This window comes from Triturus cristatus, chromosome 7 (assembly GCF_964204655.1).
Source record: "Triturus cristatus chromosome 7, aTriCri1.1, whole genome shotgun sequence".
NCBI lineage: Eukaryota > Metazoa > Chordata > Amphibia > Caudata > Salamandridae > Triturus > Triturus cristatus.
The window spans coordinates 1,590,505,827-1,590,529,696 of NC_140590.1; the positions used below are offsets into that span (position 1 = coordinate 1,590,505,827).

Sequence of the window (23,870 nt, forward strand, 5' to 3'; positions counted from 1 at the left end):
CCAAAAAAGGACTGTGTAGCCTGAAATGCTCAGCCATAATTATGTGCTATGCAGTTTGCACCAGGAAGAAACCATATCAATATTTCCTGGCAGTTATAGTAACAACAGCCACTTATTACTATCAATTTTATTCCCCACAAGCTCCCTACAGACTCATTGCATTGTGGACTGTAATAAACAAGTTACTTACCCAGAACAGTAGTTTTGCAGCTTGGGGCAATTCTGGAATCAAATACTGTGCATTTTTCTACCATCTAGCGGCTAGCTCCAGATAAAAACTTGCCTGTTTGAACTGTACCTATATTTTTTTCTGAATTCCATTTACCTGAGGAGGGGTATTCCTCTTAAAGATGGTGGCCCACCACAAGATCAGGAATGAAGTCTGCTGTGGACTGGCCCTTCGTTTCACATGTTAGTATGGGGAAGCTACTGATCAAATTGGGATAAATCATTCATTCAATAAACCCATTAATTTCCTAAATTAAAGGAGGTCACTTTGATTAGTTATTTCGCTTGAAGCCTTCATGTAACTCTCTACAATGTTTTCCTTTAACAAGGTTTGAAGGAATGAAATACAACTGAACAATTACCATTTATAAATGTCCACTTTTTTTTACAGTGGCAAAACTCATATAATCTCACTTTATTCATTGTAATGTTCAGAAAATATTAATTTAAAAAATACAAGATTTAAAAAAAAGATGTGACCGAAATGATCACACTTACATATTAACTGCATTAATCTCCACCAAAATAGAAGGTTGCATGTTAGAAAATACATATACACATTACATTATCAGGCATACATGTGAAGACGGGACCCAAATGTGTCTGGTCTCAGACCCTCTAAGGCACCGATCCGATTTCTCCAAACTTCTGATATTATGAGGATATGTTCTTCACCATTGGTTTTGTTAGAGTAATTCATGAATTGCAGTTTCTTCCAAGGCACTTGTCAAACCTTGGCTTCTGAGAGAACCTGAGAGTTGGAGAGTCGTTGAAGTACAACCAAATCTGTGTTCCATTCTTCCAAGATTACAAGAAAGCAAGTCTTTGTGTGACCTATTTTACAAGGTGATCAAAAGTCTGATGGGTTACTTCCACCATAAGAAAAGCAATGTTGTGAGTCCCACCAAGATTGATAGAGGACAGGGTTGCAAGGATGGGTTCACATGGTTGTGAGTTATTTTCAAATGATGGTGGCTGATGCGAATGGCGTTCCCCCCAGTATCCATGGCACATTGCATGAGAGGGGACTGATAGGATGTTGCACGTTTCTCTGGTGTATCTGGACTTGTTCCATCTGTCGGCCTCTCACCGACAAAGAGTAGGTTGCGTCCCTTGGCATCTTGCTCAATCTTCAAAAGCTCGTATTCGGTGTGAGGCAGATGGATACCAAGAGCGGTGCATCCATTTGTGACAGTGATGTCCTGCTCCATGCCAAGTGTCCAGGATCCCAACTCCCCACATGTGCCGGGAGCGGAGGAGTTCAGCATCAAGACTGTTGCCGGCTCCAATGGAGTCGCTCTAGCCATGGTAACTCTAAACACCAGCTCGGTACCCCCTTTCACCTTTGAGGAGGGCCTGGCCTTGGTGTAGTAGCCAGAAGCGTAGATGGTGAAAGTGGGTTCTCTGCAGACAGGGTCAGAGAAGTGGTAGTAGTGGCCTTCCCAGGTTTGGTTATGTTCATAAAATATTAAGTAGCGAGTGAGGAAGAGCACGGCGGGCCGCAACTCACAGTGCGCACTGACCCACTTTCCACCAATGCGAAATGGCGGCTCAGGTGTGAAAGGCAAGATGGGCGGGTGGTGTTCATTGGATCGGTAGATTATGCCACAAGCTGGACAAGGATGGACGTGATGCTGCAAAATAAGCAGACAGAAAACAACAATGACCATATGAAGTTAGATTGATTGACTGCAACACACTATTACCAGCCATTAATGCTTAAGCAACCCATTTCTACTCTATATTGTTTTTGTTCCACCGAGCAGCATGCAACCGTTCTGCAAACGTGCTTTGTTGCCTCATGAGGGGTATGAAAAACTATATAAATTCAATTATAATTCAATAAAATACTTCTATAACACACACAAAGGACAATTTATCACATTACGTAAATTCCACTAGCAATTCAAATTCTAGTCCTGTCTACAATGACAATAGAAACTTTGCACATTGTGTATATTCAGCTCTTTGGGATACTTCTGCAACATTGGGGTAATACTTAAAAACTGAATTTTGGCAGTGCTCCTTTGCACAGCCACAACTCATGCTTGAGACACTGCCTGCTTCATCTCCTTGAAGACACCTCCCAGTCTCTGTGCTGACTGTGCAGGACTAGAACCTGTGTTGCAATTCTTAAAAAATACATCATGAGTGATATGTTTTATCACATTGATTTTTGCAGTGCAGGTGTTTTTTCAGGTTGTGTTACCTGGCCACTCATTACCAGTGACCAGGGTCAGACTGCTCTATAACGCAATCAGGCACTGCCCGGGGGGCTTACAGGTCAGTGTGTGGGATGTTTTTTTTGTTTGTGGGCTTGTCTTAAGGTCTGCTGTGCCAGTTTTTACTATTGATTTCCCTGATACTAAAACAAAAATTGCCTGCAACAAGTTGAACTCCATGCTGTCTTCCATACCTTGCAAAGTGCTTATACAGAGTGCCTTTACAAGTTTGAAACGGCCCCGATTTGCATAGATGGGCCACTTTTAAAACTATTTAATGGGAGTTGCTTTCCTTTTCGTGCCCGGTTCTATATTCTGCCCCAGTCCCAGTCCGAGTCGCCAGTCAGTGGCGGCTGCTAACGGGGGTGGTGGAAAGAAATCACTTACCTGTTTACGGCCGCCGCCTCTCCTCCTTTCTTTTCTCTTCCTCCTGACTCCTGGAAGCAGGAATCTCCCAGGCTCCCCTATGCCAATCACGATGCCACTGTCACAAGCATGTCAGCAGCATTGTTTGGCCACTCAGGCAGTGCCTGGGAACCTTGGGACAGTTCTCCACCCGGTTGTGCAACACACCCGGGTGGAGAAAGGCAAAGTGCGCATGATGGTTTGGCCGGCCCATGACAGCCGGCCAAACTGTCATGCTTACTTAGTAGTGCCCATACCACTCCACCCCCGTGACCCAGCCAAGCCCCACCCCGCCCCAGCTGGGCTCCGTGCAGAAAAAAAAAATGATAATAACATTGTTTTATTATAATTTTATTTTGCTTGCTGCACTGCTCTGAGAGCAGTGGGCCGACACTCCTCCGCCTTAGCAGAGGAGCCGCGGCTGCTGCCAGTGACCTGGTAATTCTCCTATTACCTCTCCCTCCTTCAGAGGTATGGATACAGGGAATACCAGAGTTACACAGGTGGTAGGCAGGAGGACTACATGCGGGACCCTTAGGGTTCCCTTAGAAATGAGAATATACAGAAGGAATCTGTAATTCTGGGTTTGATTCCCTCCTTAATGCCCCTCTGTGCCCTGTAGATTTCAGCTGCTTTCAACAGATATCTCAGTACTCCGCATACCCCAGTAATGCCAGAAGTTCTTGAGTAGCAGGGTCCTCAAATTGAGGCCTGGACCGTCCTAGGAGGGCATCCATTGCAAAGTTTAACAAGCATTTGCAATGCAATAGGTCTAGCAATTATGCAGTTTAAGCTATTGTCATTGTAAATGACAATGCCCTTTATTTATGTTTTGGTTTTCAAAACACAAATAAAAGGCATAGTCATTTACAATGCCAATAGCTTAAACCCGTGTAAATGCAAGACCTATTGCATTGCAAATGCTTGTTTGTTTATATCCTGGTTATGGCCATAATTGTTTACTGTACAATATCACGCTGGAAAGGGGGCGCTGTTAGTGGCCTCCCATTTCCGGAGCGTTGCATCGGTTTAAAGGCTTTTCCTAGCGCCTCACATTGCTCAAAAGGGGGGGATTTGAAATAGTTATTATTATTATTATTATTATTAATAATAAGATTTAGAGAGTGCTGCTACCCAACCAAGGGTTTCCCAGCGCTACGTCACGGTAGAAGTACCCAGGGTCACCCTAATGGCTGCTTTTAAAATCCATGATTAACAGAGCCAGGGTTTAATCCTCCTGTGGAACTCATCTGTTTCCAGAGACTGTGTGGGTTGTTTTACTTGTGTTAAAGTTTCACTCAGAGTGTTAAACATTTGTCAATGAGATGCCACTCAAACACAAGCTGAAGCCAATGAAATGCCACACAGAAGCAATCTTGAAACTTGGCAACTCTGATTGCTGCATGGAATGCGTCACTGTGACTGTTGCAGTGATGTGGGAAGAGTGCCATGGGCTTTAATGTAAGCAAGTACTATGGGTTTGGTGGAGAAAGCAGCCATACTTTGGGTGCACAGGGCCTTTGGCACTATTATAGTTCTGCACTATTGACAGTTACGCTCTGTAGTGTGCACGAGGACACGTTAGAGAAGAGGCCCCTCTCCTAGAGAGCTGTCACTCACACCTACACTTTACTCGACCCCCTTGTCACCAAGTCAAGTGACCTCGCTAATACAAGGGACTTTAGGTGCACGTGCCCATGACACCCTTGCTATGTCACTGCAGTAGTCACGGTAATGTTTCAGTGCCAGCAATTCAGGCCACCCACTCTGTACATAATTGTGCGCTGGTATGAGACTGCGAATAGGGAAATATGAACGTCATCAGAGACCACAGCGTAATTGATTGTAGGACCAATAAGTGAGCACTTGAGGGCGCTGCAAGATTACTAATCTCTGCTGTAATCAGACCGGCCAGCGATGGAAAGTAAACAAATTCGAGGTCTCCCTGTACCCCAATTTTGAACTGAATCTGAGCCTGGGAATAGGGTAATATAGGCGTCATCAGGGGTCCATAGCTTTATTGATTGCAGTACCAAATAGTGAGCAAGTGAGGGCGCTGCAAGATTACTTATCTTTGCTGAAATCCGACCGGCCTGCGGGGGAAAGTAAATAAACTTGAGATGTCCAGATAAAACCACGTCAAATAAAAACAAGCTGTCGCCGTGAAAGTGAGGGGCAGGAGATGCGCGTACGCGTGAACAACTCCTGTACAAACTGTCGCTGTGAGAGCGCTGCTCAAACGCTGAGAGCGCGGACAGGAGATGTGCGTACGCGTGCACAACTCCTGTCATCTGCACGCGTGCACGTCCTGTCCCCCTTCCGACGAAAAACCGACAACAATAGTTCTCGCCAAGGCGGACAGCGCATGCGCTGCGTCGCTAGGCGAGACCTAAAAAACAGCCCTGTAGGGAAAGAAAAAACACAGTAGATCTGCATCTGGCGCCCTCTAGTGGAATTGACAGTTTTGTTTTTAAAACCTAGAAACAAACATATTGCAGGTCACGTGCAGGGCTCTTGGAAGGCACAGTGGCTGGGGAATAAGGACCCCTTCACCCCGTCCCTCTTCTGAGGGGCCTGGCATTTCCTGAACGCTTGGTGGCCAAGACTTCCATTATTCTGCGCCCGACCCTCTGACCAATCTCATAAGCCATCTGGATCTTAGGGCACTTTTCCACTGCTTTCTTTTCTGTGTTTAGTGGTTTGCAGCTACACGGTCGCACAGAGGTGGCCATTGGACAGACAGCACCCAGGGTGAAACCAAATTAATCACCCCTCCCGTCTGTCATCGGTGTTTTGAAAAATTCGGAGGAGTAGCGGGAAAGTGAGTGAGCTAAGATTAAGGAAGGTCATGAGAAAATAGACAAAATATGTGTGGGGCAGGGGAGCGTTTGATTCACTTTTCCTTGGCAGCCAGTGCAGGGGAGACTGCTGTAGCCAACTCCTCTGAAAGTCTGTGCCCCGTGCATGGGCCCAGCTTGCCCACGCTAAAGGCTGGCCCGACCCTTGTCCTTTTTTCCTCATTGCACGTATAAAGATCTGTGAAGCTCTCCTCACTTGAGATGTGCATGAGCAGCGGTCAAAGTGTTTTGAACAAAGTATGGGAATTGAGGGCCAGATTTACAAAATCGTATGTTTGTGATTTCCCAATAACGAATGTTAGCGATTCGTTATTAAGAAATTGCAAACTGCAATGTACAGCAGTGTGTTTTACACAGTTAGCAATTCGCAGTGGGTCACAAATGGACCTACCTCATCAATATTCATGAGGCAGGTCGCAATTTGCGACCCATTGTGAATGGCTACAATCACAGGGATGGTGGCCTGCTGGGCTCAGCAGACCACCATGTCTGTGATTGCTTTTTAAATAAAGCAATTGTTTTTGTAATGCAGCCCGTTTCCCTTAAAGGAAAATGGGATGCATTTCAAAAATAAAAATGAAAAGCTACCTTTTCAATTTTTAAAAGTAGGCAGTGGTCTGTGGGATCGCTGCCTGCTCTTATAAAATGCTGGTGCCCACTTTCACAAAGGGGGAGGGATCCCTTTCTGTTTGCGAATGGATTACCACCAACTTGAAGTTGGTGGTACCTGCTAGTGTTTTACGGCCGCATTCCCAGTTGCAAAACATTCCTATGTACAAGTGCGACTCGCTAATAGGAAGAGACACCCTTAACACGCCCCTTCCTAATAGCGACTCGCAAACCCTATTTTGCAAGTCGGCAATATGTTACTGACTCGCAAAATAATGTTGGTACATGCCAATAAGCATTTTACGGGTCACAAACGGCCAGATGGGCTATTTTCAAGCGGTAAAATGCTTCATACATCTGGCCGTAAGATGCTTAGTCCAATGAATGTGGGGTGGAGTCAAAGGCATGGCTAAAAAGAACAAAATATTTTGTAACTATTGTGTTTAAATGCACGTTAAACTAAAAAGGGACAAATGCACTATTTTACGTTGTGAAAACTCAATTGATTAATGCAACCACCACTGACAGTGCTTTAAATGGGCAGGTACTGTCTGGTATTGAGTACCTGCACTTCTTTAATTTGAAAGGTATTGTACTTGCACTTCTCAGCACTGCTGCAATACACTGAATAGGAGAGTACCAGCACTTCTCAGGAGCAAACCGGCACTCTAACTAGTGAGTACCTGCACTTCTAAATTTCTATTTAAAGGACTGACTGCTGATACATGTGTGTGTAACCAGAGAGCCACAGAATCGAACTCTGGTTGGTAAAGTGGGAAATAGTGACTTCTGTGTTTTTAGTGTTACAAGGTCCTAGTACTGTGAATATATACTTCATTATGTTGAACTTGCATTTCACACCGTGTGAGATAGGCTGCCACAAAGTGCACACGAAGATTTAGGTTTAAGATCGAAAAAAGTGCTTCCATAATAGAGATCTGAGTAATATGCAGATTGTACCTAGTGCAAACAAAATGTATAACTGATAAAAGCACTCACTCGACAGCTCACCAGGTCACCTTACAATACCTCTCAAAAGGAAAACTCTTCAAGTGACTATATCAATTAAAGCCAATACCGGCTTCCAAGCAGCCTTTACATCTGCAGATTAACCAAAGTCACGAATGTACGTTTTTTTGGGGCTCAGACACCCTGCCCAGAAGGCTTCTTTCTTGTTCCGCTGTCTGACTCTCCCTTGGCTTAACAGCACCCCTTAGGAGGTACCTCAAATGTCGAAATTAACTGTCCCAGGACAGTTGTCTGTTAACATAAATTAGGGGAACTGTATTTGTCAGATTTAAAAAGTTTAGGAACATCGTGCCTCTCGGCTCCCCCCTACTTCGACCTCTGTGCATGAGCCATACCCCTTTGTTGCCTGGCTCTGAACATTTATGCTACATGTTCGACGCTCTGTAGAGGTTCGGTCAATTTCATGCTGCTGCTTTTCCAAGAGCAAATGTGATTCACTCCTGGAAATGTTGCACAAGTCACATGTAATTCCCACCTACTCACAGAAAAATCTTTGGGGCATATTATGAACAGGCAGCGATAATTATCGCTAAGCGTAATTTTCAATATCGTCGGCTATCGCTGAATTACATCGCCGAGTTAGCACGTTATCATCAACTCCAAAGCGATAAAAAATCCAGCGATAGCGATGAAATGCCTGAATATCGCTGGAAATCCAGCGATAAAAAAGCAGTGATAGGGAAATCGTTGATAATAAGCCATGGTGGACTTATCCTGACAATCCACCTCCCATTGACAAGATGGCTAAGTCGGGTTTCAATCAGGCGTTTAAAAAACCAGCGATATTCGCTGTTATCGCTACTTTTATTATCACTAGGCGGGTCCGGGGCCGGATTGATAATAGAGGGAAGTTGTGTTAGCGACAGTTTTCATGTTATTTTAGTGAGGAACGCCTACTTTGCATATCATTAGCGATAAATATCGCTGACATGCAAAACGGCAGGATAAACGGCAGCTATCGCAAGGATACTAGCGCTAACGCATGTTAGCGAGTCCTTGGTGATAGTGCAATAGGAAAATCGCCGCTTTCCCGGCGATATGTGCCGGGAAAGCGGCGAAACTTTCCTTGATAATATGCCCCTTTGTCTGTTGCACCTGTTGACCTTAGAAATGGGTGCCTACCTGCAGTGAGGCCTCTCCAGTGTTTTATATAGTTTGCCTCCCTCCTACATCTGTCTCTCGCGCCACTGCGACTGCTGTCTCTTCCGCTTAAACTCTAATTATGGAAGTGTGCAAACCCTGAGGAAACCAGCCACTACTGGCCATGTAACTAACCCTCACCGACACAAAACAGCCTTCCTTGAACTTTTGGGCCACCCCTTCTGGCATTACCCGTCCGCCCGACAGGCCAGTCCAAGTCTGGCTCAAGGAGGGAAGAGGTGTAGCGCCGCGGCCAGGGTGACTGCTTCCGTAATCTGGGGATCACGGTTCGATCCCCGGCGCCAGCGGCAGATTTGCCCAGCACCATGTGACTCTGGGCAATAGCTTGCTTAATCTTCTCGATGGCTCCCAGCGCCTAGAGACCCTTACGGGTAATTGTTTGCGCTTTACAAATGTAGATTATTAAGGTGCACTCAAGTATCGCCAAAGCAGACACTCGGCATCAGTCATCGCGGGGCAGCTCAAAGAGACGAGGGGCTGTTATTTTCGTCTTCCCTTTCCTGCCTTCGCCAGCAAAGGAGCGCGGGCCCTATGTAGCCTGTATAACCAGACCCTCCAGGATATCGCGATTTCGCGATTTCGCGGTTTGCCGCGAAATCGGCACTTTTGCAAAAATGCCGCGATTTTTACTAAAGTGCCCGCGAAATCGGCACACTTTGGACAAAGAGGTTCTGCACTGCATTCAGACTATGAGTTATTGGTGTCAGGCGCGCAACACCCATTGGACTCACAGGGCTTCAGCCCCCCCCCCCGTGTGTGGCAGCCCGGGATGAGACACCTTCCCGGGCAAAAAAGCAGCCGCACCCGAGCACTTCACAGGTCTTTAAAAGACCATTTGCATGTTAATGGGGCCTTGCTGTTGTTTCACCCCTTCTACGAGCCCCTGCAGCTCCACTCTGCCTATTGCTCACCCCTTCTAAGAGCCCCTGCAGCTCCACTCTGCCTATTGCTTAAAGTTCAGCCCCCCCCCCCCGAAATTTTTGCTCAGCCCCCCCCCCCGAAATTTGGCTCTAGTTGCGCCTCTGATTGGTGTGTTCCAGAAATGGTAAAGAGCAGTCCCGGGTTAACTCCTAATCCAGCCCTCTGGGCATAAATTCCTCCTCCAGTCTTTCAACCACATCTAAATTATTTGTTTCACCAATAGGAAAACACGTCTCCATTATCCTCTCACCTAATGAGCTATGCCACCTAAAATCTGATTTTCATCTTTTACCACCCACTTCTCTATTACAGCACCTAACTTGGAGCCCTCTTTACCCAAATAATATATGCACTTGTAACGCATTCCTCTGATACACACCCGTGTCAGCTTCTCTACTCGAATATCCAGGACTACCGGTGCACGGAGACATTCTACTCATATACATTTTGCCATCCTCAAACTTCACAGTTCTGCAGAGTAGTTCAGTCACCTACTTTGACTGCCCCTACTTAAGTAACATTCACATATTTCTGAAGTCCTAATATTGAATCTAATGAAGTTGCACACTCTTCCTTTTTTCATGATACTAATTGTATACATACTGAGTGTGTGCCATTTTGCTTTAAACATGCTTGGTAGACCAATTTACTTTCCACGACTGCCCCACCCAGCCCAACCCATTGCCACTGCTGGTGCGCCTGACACTTTCCCCAGCTCCCTGAGGTTAACTGCAGCAAGCCTGCGCTTCAAGACAGAGAGTGAGAGAGGGAGGGAGGAAGGTAGAAAAGAAAGGATCTGAGAGGGAGATAAGAGAGAACACAGAAGAGAGAGAGAAAGAGTGTGGATGGATGAAATGGGAGACATTATTCAAGGACATGAAGGGAGACCATTAGTTTTAGGGCATTTTTGCCAAGGCTGCTTTTGGTTCTGCAGTCTGGCCCTGGGCGGCTCATGAACACACGCAATATCACATCACATGCAGTGGCATCCCAGGAAGAGGGTGCTGAGCCCCAATAATTTACTGAAACCCCAATAATCATGATACCCCCAATTTTACTCAGGTGGTCAGATTCCATGATTCCTTCCTTGATCTAGCAGTAAGATACACCATCCTCTACAGACATCAATATTTAATGACTAGAGTACAAATCAGGTAACAACTAAGAACAAAAAATGAATGTGTGTCCTCTTGTAACGTAACTGGTGCAATGTAAAGTGCTCTGATACCCGAGGTGATTCGGACGACAATGTAGAATTGATAATTTGAGTTTCTAAGCTTCTGAACATTTCTGATAAGCTATCATCATTTCGTTATTCGCATAGAGACATTGACATGGAATTTGGACAAAGACACCATTTTAACTTAATCCGATCGCAGGATCGTGTCACCTGTAAGTGTGTAGGTTGCTTTCTTTTTAGGCACACGAGGCACGCGGCGGGGCCTGGGGAGTATAATTTTTTTTTAATCACATATATGTAGCCTTGAAGCCAAACACAGTCTCTACATTGTAAATAAACCAAATATACATAGCTTCATGTTGTTAAATACTTCAAAAAACTAAGATATCTGTGTTTGTTGTAGGAAAAACTGCAAACTGAAATGCCGCAAAATTGCCGCTAAATTTCCATATTTGTGCCGCTAAATTTCCATATTTGTGCCGCTAAATTTGCTAATCCATGCCGCTATATCCTGGGGGGTCTGTATAACACGCTCACGAGCTCCGGTGTCTGATGCTAAGCAGGGTGCACAGACCACCAACCCGTGACAAGGTGGGCCTCGCAGCCCCGACCCTTCTGCACGAGGAGGTGAAATGCAATAGCCCTGTGATTACAGCATTGTGCGTAATTTATGCACAAATCCGCGAGGCTATTCTGTAATTGTGTAATATTCTCTTTGCTTTATTGTTACTGTCGGGTTAATGAGCGCTGACAGCGCGCAGCTTTACGGATAAATAACCCCAGAAGTTGGCAAAAATATTCTCTGTGGGCAGGAAATTCTTCGATAATGGGAGGTAATTCTGTGTTTTTGGGTGGTTAGGCGGTTTCGACCGAAAGCGTGGGTTTATTTTGAGCCCATACGAGGAGTTGCAGCGTTAGGGTAAATGCGGGCACTGGGGCCCTGTTGGCTAATAGGAAAACACGTTTTTTTGGTTTGGGGGAAGGAAAGTATCACGCAAAGTGAATCTTGCCTGCTCTGCTCCACCTAAAGTAATGGATTAAAGGACGGAATGGTGTGGATTCTCCAGGGGTTTTACTAGTGCGAGATGTCGCGACCAAAATGTCATTTTATTGAGAAATTTGAGGAAACTGGAAATCTCAAACGAAAAGTAGCCAAAGCAAATTAGTTATAAAAGTGTGCACGCTTTTGAAAGCACCGAAAATGCTTTGTAGCATATGCCGCAGGGCTGTGGAAACCAGTTGTGGGTGCTACTTATCGAGGTCTGTCGGGGAGGGGTGGGGGGGATGGGGGGAGTGAGGTGAAAAAACAAAGGGGCATATTAACAAGGGCTTTATCTCTGCTTTTTTGGCTTTAAAAGCCAAAAAAGGAGAGATAAAACTAGCGCCCTATCAACAACAGGGTGCTAACATGCAAATTTGCATGTTAGCACCCTTTTACTCTACGCTTCCCCTTGCATCTCTAATGAGATGCAAAGGGGGCGTTCCAGAGTAGAATAATAGGAGAAATGTCGCTAAGCGACATTTCTCCTATTATCAAGAATGTCGCTAACCCTGTTAGAGACAAAAAAAGCAGCGCTAACCGCGGTTAACGCTGCTTTTTTACGTCTGGTATTTTTCAGACTTAGCCATGATATCTGTTATAATCTCCATCATTGCATTTGGTATAGCCCAACCCCCCTTCCCACTCTGACCCAGTTGGTACGCCCGGGCTGTGGAAGCTCACCTTAGAATGTTGTGTAACGTAGATTCTATGTGACTGAGGAGAGCGGATGATCAGAATAAAGAGAGTCACACTTACCTCGTGTGTGGTCTATCTTTTTCATAACACTGGCGACGCCTGCGGAGGGGGCAGCTGGTCATCTCCCCTTTTTACGTGTTCTCTCCTGCTAAGTGCCCATGTACTAGGCAGTCTTGGGTTTGGAGTTACTATTCTGCTTCTGTGGTGGTGACTCTGTTCCTCTACCCTGGCGCTGTCTGATCAACGTCAGCTGGCATCCTTGCTTCAGGTTGAAGGAGAACGATTCCTGTCAAGTGGAGAGTGACGAGTCGCCTCAGCGTCCAGTGAGGGACTGTGATCGTGGTGGTGACTCTGCGCGATTTGTGGCGCTGTTCTTTCAAATTGAGTCGACGCTGTGTCATCTGACATCATCGCTTCAGGTGGAGGGAGAAGGATTCTGTCAGGAGGAGAGTGTGGAAATTCGCAACGGCGCTTCAGTGAAGGACCGGGTGTGTGCTCCGTGTGCCGTTCCTTGGGCTAGCGGAACAAATCGAAGCTCCTTGAGTGTGGCTGTTGCGCTTTATTCCTGAAGAGGAGGTTTTCCTTCGACATCGTGTGGGAACAACTGCCTTTGCGGTGCTCATCTCCGGCGTTGGTCTCCGTCCGGCAACTGCTGTTCCTGTGAGGCTGCCTTCCTGAGGGGGCGTTCTGCTCCGCCCCGTTGTGTCGTCTACCGGCGCACCAGTACCTCCAGGGCCGGTCTGCAGTCTCTGGTGGTTCGCAGCGAAACCTTTCCACCGGCGCTCCAGTCTTTTTGGCCTGTCTGAAGCCTCCGGACTACAAGTAAGGTCCAACCAGTTTTCTTTATTCGTTTATGCTCGCACACTGTTGTGTGGTATACTCTTCATGGCCATATCTATTGCGTGAGCATCCTCCTCTGTGATATGCACACAGGGTTGTGCATCTCAAAATCGTGCATCAGCGTGTCCTACTGTGGCACGCACACATTCTGGTCAGTTTATGCCTTACTTAAAACAAGAGTACCTCCCATGGTGACTCGCACTCCTTAGTGCGTTTGATTTGGCGTGACTCCTTTGAATTGTTGGAAAGCGTAATCCTGCTTTTGTTTGCCTTGCCTCCTGCATCAGTCTGGTTGCCATTAACTGCACTTCCTCTATTTTTGGTCAAGGTTACAAGTAATATAGCGTTTCATCTGTGTAACCTCACGAAATGGGCACTCCGGGCATGAGTCAACCTCCGTCTTTCCTCAATGACTGTGGTGATCCAGAGATACATTGGAAAGATTGGACAAAGCTATTTGAGTCTTATTTAATCGCCATGGGAGGTGAAAGATTCTCTCCTCTGCGCAAACAACACATCTTGTTACACAATTTGGGTGTTCATGGACGGAAAGTTTACGAAACTTTACCTGAACCAGAGTTGGAAGAGGATGAAAATTTTGATGTGTATGACATTACTATGATGAAATTGGAGTCACATTTTGGTGACAAGGTCAATGTGGTGCTTGAACGCCATAAGTTTTTTAGTCGCACCCAAGGAAAGGGGGAGTCGATTAATAATTACATAGCAGCCCTGAGAGGCCTTACACAATTGTGTGATTTTGGTGACTTGAATGATTCCCTTATAAGAGATCAACTTGTAAGGTGTACAAATAGTGGAAAAGTGCAAGAGAAACTGTTGGTGAAAAATCCATCTCTAAAGGATGCCGTTTCTATTGCACAATCTGTGGAGCACACCGCCAAGTGTGTCAGAGAAATGAAAATTAAAGAGGATGTTGTGGCAGCCATTCAGAGTGAAGGGCCAGAGAGAGAAGTTTTTAAGGTTAACAAGAGAGAGGAGAGTAAAAGCACACCATACAGTAATCCAGGAAGGGAGACCCAAGGGTTGAAATGTTTTAGGTGTGGCAGCAATAACCACCTGGCCAACAGCCCCTTTTGTACTGCACGGGGGGTATTATGTAAAAAATGTAATAGAAGAGGACATTTAGCCAGGGTGTGCAGGGAGGGTTCTAGTTCAAGTAGCCCTGCTAGGAGTGTAAACACCAGTGGAGAATCGCAAGCTAGATTCGTTTTTCAGGTGAAAGATAGCCAAGAAGTGGAAAGGACAAATTATCCTAAATGTGTCATTCTCATTGACAACAAACCTCTTGAGGTGTATGCGGACTCGTGTTCACCGTTTACGTTGGTTAATCTAGCTGATTTTGAGAATTCCTTGGGGGGTGACAAGGGTATGCTGGTTCCCCCTGATATATCGCCGGAGGGATACACTAGAGACCCTATCCCTTTGGTGGGAATGGTTAGTAGTCACATAGACTTCAAGGGTAGAACCATTGTAGGCAAGGTGTATGTAGTGGAGAGGGGTGCGAACCTGTTGGGGTGGAAACACCAGAAAGATCTGGGAATCATCCTGGATCCCAACAATGAGAACCAGGTCATCCTAGTAGACATTCCCAATAGCAATAACCTTATACAAGAGGCGTTTCCCGACCTCTTCACCGAAAAATTGGGAAAGTTGAAGGATTTCCAACACAGAATAAAAGTCAAGAGGAGCGCTAAACCAGTGGTCCACAGAGCGCGACCAGTTCCCTTCCGTTTGAGAGAAGTCCTCTAAAGCGAGTTAGATAAATTGTGCGACATGGGTGTCATTCAACCAATAGAGGCGTCAGAATGGTTGGCGCCTTTAGTTATTGCTTCTAAAGCCAATGGTAGTGGTATTCGTGTTTGTGTGGACTTGCGCAGTCTCAATGACAATATCTGGGTGGAGAGGTTCCCACTGCCCAACATAAATGAGATGCTGAGCACTATGGGGAAAGGTTGTTACTTCTCGGTCATAGACTTATCGATGGCGTACCATCAGGTTGAGTTACATCCTGAGTCAAGACCCCTAACGGCATTTTCATCACCGTTTGGGGCCTACATGTTCATCAGGATGCCCTTCGGACTGGCTTCGGCCGCATCTGTTTTTCAAAAAGTCATGCAAAAGGTATTGGAGGGTACTAAAAATACGCTGTGTTTCCAGGATGACATACTGATGTATGGGGCAACGGAGGAGGAACATGATGATATCCTCAACACAGTGTGCCAGAGATTGTCTAAAGCGGGTTTAACCGTCAAACTGGATAAGTGCAAGATCAAAGTGACTTCTGTGGATTATTTGGGTCACACCATATCTAAGGAGGGGTTTAAACCAAAGCACAGTCTGATTCAAGTGGTCAAGGATGCGGCAAACCCTTCAAGCAAAGAGGAGCTTAAATCCTTCCTAGGCCTTGTTGAATACATGTCAAAGTATGTGAAAAACTTTGCGGATCTGTGTGAAGGCCTACGTGAACTTTTAAAGAAAGACAGAGAATTTGTGTGGGAGGAGAGACATAGTAGGATAGTGAAGTCAATAAAAGAGTGTATCCTGGGTTCACCTGCACTAGGGTCGTTCGACCCACGGAAAAAAACTATTCTCACCACGGATGCATCCAATAAAGGGTTGGGCGCGATGCTGTCACAAAAGGATAAAGGCCAAGATACAATTATAGCTTTTGCATCACGTACCCTAAATTCAGCGGAAAAAAACTATTCAGTCATTGAGAGGGAGGCGTTGGCGTGCTACTGGGCCGTCAATCATTTTAAGTTTTTCCTGTGGGGGATGCAATTTGTTATACATACAGACCGCAAGCCTCTGACCTTTATGTTCTCGTCTAAAAGTGTACATAACAATTCCCCGAGAATTTCTAAATGGGTCCTGGGTTTAGAAAACTACTGCTTTAAGGTGGAGTACCTCCCAGGTCCAGAGAATGTGATTGCGGACTATTTATCTAGGGCACCACTGGTGGATTATTCAAGTGAGGAACAGTTGGATGTCCCCATTTTAGCCATACATCTCCCTGCTTTAAGTAAAGAGGAATGGGACGCCAGTGTGAGGGAGGACAGTGAAATGAGCATTCTAAAACAGTTTGTCCTCAAGGGGTGGCCTGAGACTCGCTCACAAGTTCCAGATTCCATCAAGGACTTTTGGGAGGTGAGGTATGAATTGTCAATAGTGTCGGAGGTGGTACATCGTGGGAACAGAGCGGTTCCTCCCAAGAGTTTGAGGAACAAAATTATTGACTTGGCACACGAGGGTCATTTAGGGAGGAGCCTCACTAAGAACAAAGTTAGGAGCTGTTTCTGGTTCCCAAAAATGGACTCTATGGTTGAACAAAAAGTAAGGGAGTGCATTAGCTGTGCTAATAGTGACAAAAGCAAAATCACACACAATACTCCCTTATCCCCGGTTGAAGTTCCGGAGATTCCTTGGACAAAACTAGCTGTTGACATTATTGGTCCTATGGAAATCCTGGGTACACAAAAGAGGTTCATGTTTGTTCTTGTTGATTATACCTCTCATTGGGTGAATTTTAAATTTACTTCATCTACCACGACAAGCAACCTTATCTCATTTTTAAAGAGTGTCTTCGTATATGAGGGCATCCCAACAACATTGGTGACAGACAATGGGGTGCAGTTTACTTCAGACACAATGAAGTTGTTTTTAGAGAATCTCAATATAAAGCATGAGAAAACTGCTCTCTATTGCCCAAGAGCCAATGGGTTGGTAGAGAGGGCCAATCGGCTTATCAAAGAGCACATCCAATTGGCCATCACCAGTGGATTCGATGTAGAAGATTCGTTAAGAGAGTGCATCTGGTCTTACCATACCACTCCCAATCTTGTCACAGGGGTGTCTCCTTTTGCGTGTTTAAGAGGGAGGGAACCCTGCACCAAAATGAACCCGGGGTGGTTGGGAGGAGAAAGAAGGGTAGTCCCCGACCTTGGTAAGAGTAGAGTGAAGATTTCTCAACACCAACGCAAATACAAAGGATGGTACGACCAGAAGCATGGCGTTAAAGCCCAGGAGTACAAGGTTGGCTCCACTGTACAGGTTAAGATGCCCACTCATGTTCCTCCAGGACGCAGCAAGTACCATACACACCAGGGTGTGGTTAAGTGTGGTCGCAATGTAGTTCGCCTGGAGAATGGACAGACATGGAGCAAAGACAGAGTGGTTAACTCACCCCAACTGTGAAGCCTTTCCATTGTTTCCCCACATAAGGAGATGTGTTATAATCTCCATCATTGCATTTGGTATAGCCCAACCCCCCTTCCCACTCTGACCCACTTGGTACGCCCGGGCTGTGGAAGCTCACCTTAGAATGTTGTGTAACGTAGATTCTATGTGACTGAGGAGAGCGGATGATCAGAATAAAGAGAGTCACACTTACCTCGTGTGTGGTCTATCTTTTTCATAACAATATCCTATGGAAGAAGGATATCATGGCTAAGTTTGCCTGTCCCTATCAACAAGGTAACATGAGATTATCGCTGGGTTTCCAGCGATAATCTCACGTTAGCCTGTTAGCGTGAGGATTTTTATCGCTATTGAGATAAGCGTTGCTAATAGCACACTATCTCAGCGATAAAAATCAACGCTAGCCGGCGATAATTATCCTAGCGCTAAGTGCGCTTAGAGATAATTATCGCCGGTTGTTGTTGATATGCCCCAAAATCACTTACCTGAAGGTCAGCCACCGCCTCTCTGTCCTCTTTGGGTCGATTGCAGAAGCAGGAAGCACACAGGCTCCCAGACTCCCCTAGCCAATCACAGCGCTGTTGTCACCTGCATAACAGCAGCATCGTGATTGGTCTGAGCACCGTGATTCGGCGCTCAGACAGGTATTGGGAGCCTGTGCATGTTCTCCACCCAGGCTTTGCAATAAGTGCGCATTATGGTTTAGCCAGCTCAAGAAGGCAGGCCAAAGCGTCATGAACACTTGAGATAGTGCCCAACACTCCTCCCCCTGCTCCTGACAGCCCAGCCCCGCCCTGTCCTGCACCTAAAATGCCAATCAGCTGAGCCAGGACAGAAAAATAAAATGATAATAAGATTGCGTCTTTATCATTTTATTTTTCCTTTTTGAACTGCTCAGAGAGTAGTGGGGCAACGCTCCTCCGCCTTAGCAGAGGAGCCGCTACTGGCGGAAACAGGCACAGAGAAAGTGTATATGGAGGTCAACCCGTGGTCTAAGCCTGTGTGCTCAAACCACATTTATTTATACCGAGGAATGCAAAAAAGTGATGCGTGGAATGCTTGAATTAATCTCAGCCACTGGTGATTGGTGCATTTTAGTCCATCATTTTTTGCCCACTATGCCACCCCAGACAGGAACCAGCAATATGCAAATCAGCCGTGGCTCTGCCCAACAATAGAAACAGTCCAGCCTGAACTGCCTGTCAGGTTCCCTCTGACCTAGAACACAAGCAAGCCCAGACTGGTTTTGGCCTGTCAGAGCCACGTCAGGAGGGTGCAGGTTGGATCCAGTGGCACAGCGAGCACGGGACTCACATCTGGGTATGCCCATCGCACTTATGGTGCCGCACTGCAGAATGCAAAAATGTGGGCTAAAAACAATGGATTGGAATGCTATTTTGAGCGACTGCCAGTGGTTAGACTATTTGTTACCATTCACACCATCAACATTCATGTGCTTTTTGTAATACCTTAAGTGACAATGGGTAGAGAGGCCACAACAGGTCTGGGGCTGCTAGTGGTCCTTCTCGAGGGGCCTCTCCGGACAGTTCAGGATGGACAGTTCCCATGAGAAGCACTGTCTAGAATGGCACAGTGGGCAAAAATGTTGGCTTGGAATGCTTCTTGAGTGACTATTTACAAGCATTCCTCTCATAGTCCTCCATGTCTTTGATGTCACACCTACATTTATATCTTGATGCTGCCGCCTGACTTCATGGTCACAAGAGAGTGTGGATGACACACTGCATCGCTCTCCAATATCATTTTAAAGTAAGAAGAAGGAGCATTCATAACTGTCATTATGTACAGTGTCCCGTGTGCTTGAGTCATCATGTAAAGTCCCTCAGTCATTGGACGGCCTCGGGTTTGCCCTAGTTGGTATTTTCCCTGGTTGCAGCTTGATAGGATCACTCTAGTTTCTGGTGGAGGCATGATTTCCTTCAGAGCAGTCAATACTTCATCGATCAGTCAGGAGGGTGATTGATGGTGTGTCGATTGGGTCAACCACTCATCCCACTCGGCTGAAGAGGACTCACTCATTACATCTCTCCGACAAGATTGTGCCTTGCCATTTCTTGAACCAGGAAATGTGAAGAGTAAATGTTTCATTCAGGTGCTTTGCTGTACTCATGATGCCTTGTACTTCAAGGACTTCCCAAGATTTCCTCTCAAATAGTAGTCTGAACTGAGTGTCAGTTTCACATCAGTATGACATAGCCACCTTGAATGCCTCTATCACTGGATTGCATCGCTTTACTTGACTGCATCATCATTTATTTTTCTGCTAAGTTGGTTCATGCGTTGGTTAAGGAGATGTAGATCTCCAGTTGGGTGATGCTATGATAGTGTCCTTGAGCGATTGCCCAAACAGCAGTGGTGCAGGAGCTCGCTTTGTTATGGTACATTCGTAGGAAATGGTGGACTGCACTCTCAAAGTTATCATCTTGCTCCATGCACAATCTTCGTACATTGTTTAGTGTTCACATAAACCTTTCAATGTCCTCGTTGGCTTAAGGTTAACGGAGTGTATCTTCCGATGGCTGATTCCTAGTGAGCTAAGGAGCTCCTGCAACTCCATCGCGGTGGCTCCTGTGAAGGCAGAGTTCACTGCAGGGCTGGCGGTGATCTCTAGATGTGGCGGACAGAAGACCGACCGTGGTGACGGAGGCAATGACCTTGGCCACCCTGGTGGTTGGCGGCCTGCCCACCATACCTTAAATGAGGCCCTTTCTTTCCTGGTTCAAAATGTTTCTCCCTGTGCCTCTGTCCACTAATTTGATAATATGTGAGCTGTAGACAGATGTAAGAGTGAACAAATGCTGGTTCTGTACAACAATGGGGCAGTGTAGAGCTGCTAAGACCCTGGGTAGATGGGGCTTCAGACAAATGGGAGAGTGAAGAGATGCAGAGGCTGTAGAGAGATCTGACAGTAAAAAAATACCAGGGCTGTGGAGCAATAATGGGACACATTAATTCAGTGGTATGGTCCAATTGTAGTAGTTCACGGCATTTAGACTAAAACTACCATGCATCATTACCTTGTTAAATAAATACCAAGGACTGCAGCGTTGGTTGCATGGAGTCAACTGGTCACCCTAATAATGAGGGCCTGCCAGTCTTCCTTGGTTAATTCAAAATTGTGTGCATCTTAGGCTAGTAACTTTGTGACTTGAGACACTCTAGCCTTCAACACATGTTGGTTCAAATCTAGAAAATGATCAACACGGCGGCCAACAGGACCCATGTAACAAAGGGCACAAAAGGCAGGTCTGGTGTTTACATGGTGGGTCTTTTGCGTCCCCTTATTCAGGGACATCTTAAGGATTTTTGGGGCCCTGGGTCAAACGTATTTTGGGGGCCCCGTTCGGAACAGCATTGAATTTATGATCCATTTTCAGCTCTTTTGTGCCCTCTTTGACCAGCTCACTGACAGTGCACAGGCGCACTGGTCCAAATTCTAAATGTGTTTACATCTAATATTCAGGGATAGTTACCTGTGTTTTCAATGCTATAACACAGCAGCAGCTAATATTACTGCAAATAATCTTTGTAACACTCTCCTATTTCTCGTGTGGGGTCCTGTTTTGATCTAAAAGATTTATTTTTTTATGAATGTTGGATAAAACAAACACATTTCTCTACAAAATGTCTGGAATAGCCTCCAATACATCACCAACATAAAAAGAAGGAAAAGAGTATTTAAAAAAATCTATTTAAAAATTATTCAAGGTCATCAGGGCAAGACTGTCTTCAGAACAGAGCTGGCCCCATCAGGGGGCCCCCCTAAAATGCCGGGGGCCTGGCCCAGAGCCCACTTGGCCCGTGCCTTGAAACGTCTCTGCCCTTATTGTAATATACCATTGAAACTACATGTCCCAGCATGCAAAATACTATTTTTGAGTATGTGTGAGAGCACACACATGCGTTAAAGTTCATAATCTCGGATTTGAGGCGCCACCACCAGTTGTATCTGTGGTGCGCAGGGCCGGACTGGCCATAGCGGGCACCAGGCATTTCCCCGGGGGGGGCACCAGGGCTGGGGGCCAGTTTTGGGCCCCTGGGGGGGACGGTTTTGTTACAGGGCCATTTTTGCAGCATTGCTGCTGTAACAAAATTGTCTGAAACCGGCTCTGGCAAACAGCTCGGCTGCACCCCCAAGCCCCTGGGGGCCAGCCAAGCACTTTGTCAGGGCCGGTTTTGGTTCCCAGTCCGGCCCTGGTGGTGCGTTGCGTGCCCTAAGATCACGTAATCACATCTAGAGATGACGCTTCTCAACAGACATCGCTAATCACAGTCCTCGCCGTTAAGACCTGGAGCAGAGGGTTCTCCAAAACCTTGTGGTTCAAAGCCCTTCTGTGATTCTGCAATTTCATCGCATAATCCTCACCCCACCAAACATTAAACCTCCCACTCTTTGATGGATTAGCCAAGCATTAATTCCAAGATTTTCCACCAACATGGTTGTCCTTTTGGGAGGGGGCGCTGTGGCTTTCCCAGCTCCCTGAGAGGTGTTGCCTTCTGGTTCCAGTCACTACCACAGCTTCAGAAACTCATTTATTCCTCATGCGGAAGGAAGGAGAGGAAATGACATCAGGCCAGTTGGGCTGTTGCACAATGCAGTGCAGAGCTCCCAGGCTCAGGAAATTATGCACTTCCCACCTGTAGAGCTTGCAAAGCAGGTCCAAGGGAAACGCTGGATTGTAAATCACCAGAAGCAATCTGTTGGCCTGGGAGAGACCCCCAGTGTTGACATCAGCATTACCTCATGTACACTTCCACACTCCTTGGTCCCCACCCCCTTGGAAACAGCTGTTTTAGCAAACTTGGCTTTGAAATTGCCAAAACAATGCATTACTGTCAAATACCAAAGTGACATAGTCCAAGGACCACCAGCAAAACTGCATTTTGTCAGATTCCGTCAGCGGACGCAGTGCAACAGTGCACCGCAACGTATGCTCACGATTGACTTACAGTGCAGTCTCTAGTGATGCTCACATAATTGTCTGTCGACAGCTGCGCAGTCAAGCGAGACCATAAAAAGTCAGGGTGGCGCTGGGGTTGAGCCTTGACTTTTCTTGCAGCCAAAATCAGAGACATTTTAAGGGATGGGCAAAGTGGGCTCTGGCCCAGGGCGCCAGCCTTTCAGGGAGCACCCTGATAGAGTCAGCTCTGTTCTGTACAGTCAATGACCTTGAATAATTCTTAATAAGATTGTTTTAAATACAATTTTCCTTTAATTTATTTTTAATGTGGGTGATGTGTGAGAGTCTATTACAGACTTTTTGCATCGAAATGTGTTTGTTTCATCCAACATCCATAAAAAACTTTCTTTTAGATCAAAACATCACGTATTAGAAAGGGGAGGGTGTCAAGCAGATTATTTGCAGTAATATTTTTGAGGTGCTGATGTTACAATATTGAAAACACACGTCACTGAAGAGCTGAAATTAGTTCGGAACAAGGGCCCCCAAAATACGTTTGGCCCGGGGCCCCCAAAATCCTTAAGATATCCCTACCAAAGCCTCATGATACTTAACTGGCTGGAAATATTGGCTCCTAAAATGAGGACCAGTATTCCTGCAGCTAGAAAAACTGAGTGTAGGAACATATGATTAGGCAAAGCGGTGGACTCGGGTATCCCCCTGACTCTTAACTACGCCCTTCCGCTCAGCAACCGGATGAGCTAGTTTTTCAATTTTTAGTTAAATTGCCACAACCTTTTCTGCCTAAATCCTATTGATTTTTCTTGATTTTTCTTGCCTAAATCAGGCTGGTGTTTTTTTCAGCTCTTTTCGAAGGTTTGCCTCCTGTCCTTGTGCAAACAGGACAGAGGAAAATACAGCGAATACAGACTTCTGTTTCTTTGGCCACAAACATTTGTGATGACCTTCCATCGCGCTAAGACTGTAAGGCTCATTTTCTTAAATCTTTTGATAATATGCTGTAAAATAAACACGTAAATAATGCAGATGTTTCACTGGTAATGTCAGAAGCATTTATTTTTAAAATTTAAAGCAAATCAGGGCAGCAATTTTTTTTCAAAATATTAAGTCTGTATGTTATTATACAAATGAGGTTGAAAAAAATGTGCTTGATAATTAAACAATGTTCCACAGCGTAGAGACTGTTAGACAAAAAATCTTCGGTGGTCATGCTGAAATCAGTGTGCCTATGGATCTATACTCTAAGCAGGATGCAAACCCTCTCCCAAACATGGTGGCATGCTTCATCATTTGGCTACTCTCCTGGAACACTTGTATGGGTGGATTTGTGGGAGCATAAAAATAGATCTGGGGGGGGAATCAACTGTTACATATTGGGTAGGAAATAAAGGTACTTTTATTGTTACTCCATATCTTAGAGCTAAAAACAAGAGGGTAACTGAGGAAGCATCATGTCTTGTGCTATCCGACACGTTTCTGCCCTCCTACAAAGCCTAACTGGTCTGGGTCAGGTTTCAT

General features: G+C 45.7%; 1 protein-coding gene across 2 annotated transcripts in view; it reads right to left on the bottom strand.

The window, feature by feature from the left end:
• Window positions 1-624: 624 nt before the first annotated feature.
• The window catches only part of APCDD1L (APC down-regulated 1 like), a 179,314-nt gene continuing 156,068 nt past the window's right edge, over window positions 625-23,870 (bottom strand). For both annotated transcript variants that reach the window (XM_085619442.1, XM_085619443.1), the window contains exon 4: window positions 625-1,862. In XM_085619442.1, coding sequence (XP_085475568.1) covers window positions 1,095-1,862 — 768 coding nt within the window. In that variant the 3' untranslated portion in view covers window positions 625-1,094. The remainder of the gene's footprint in view (window positions 1,863-23,870) is intronic.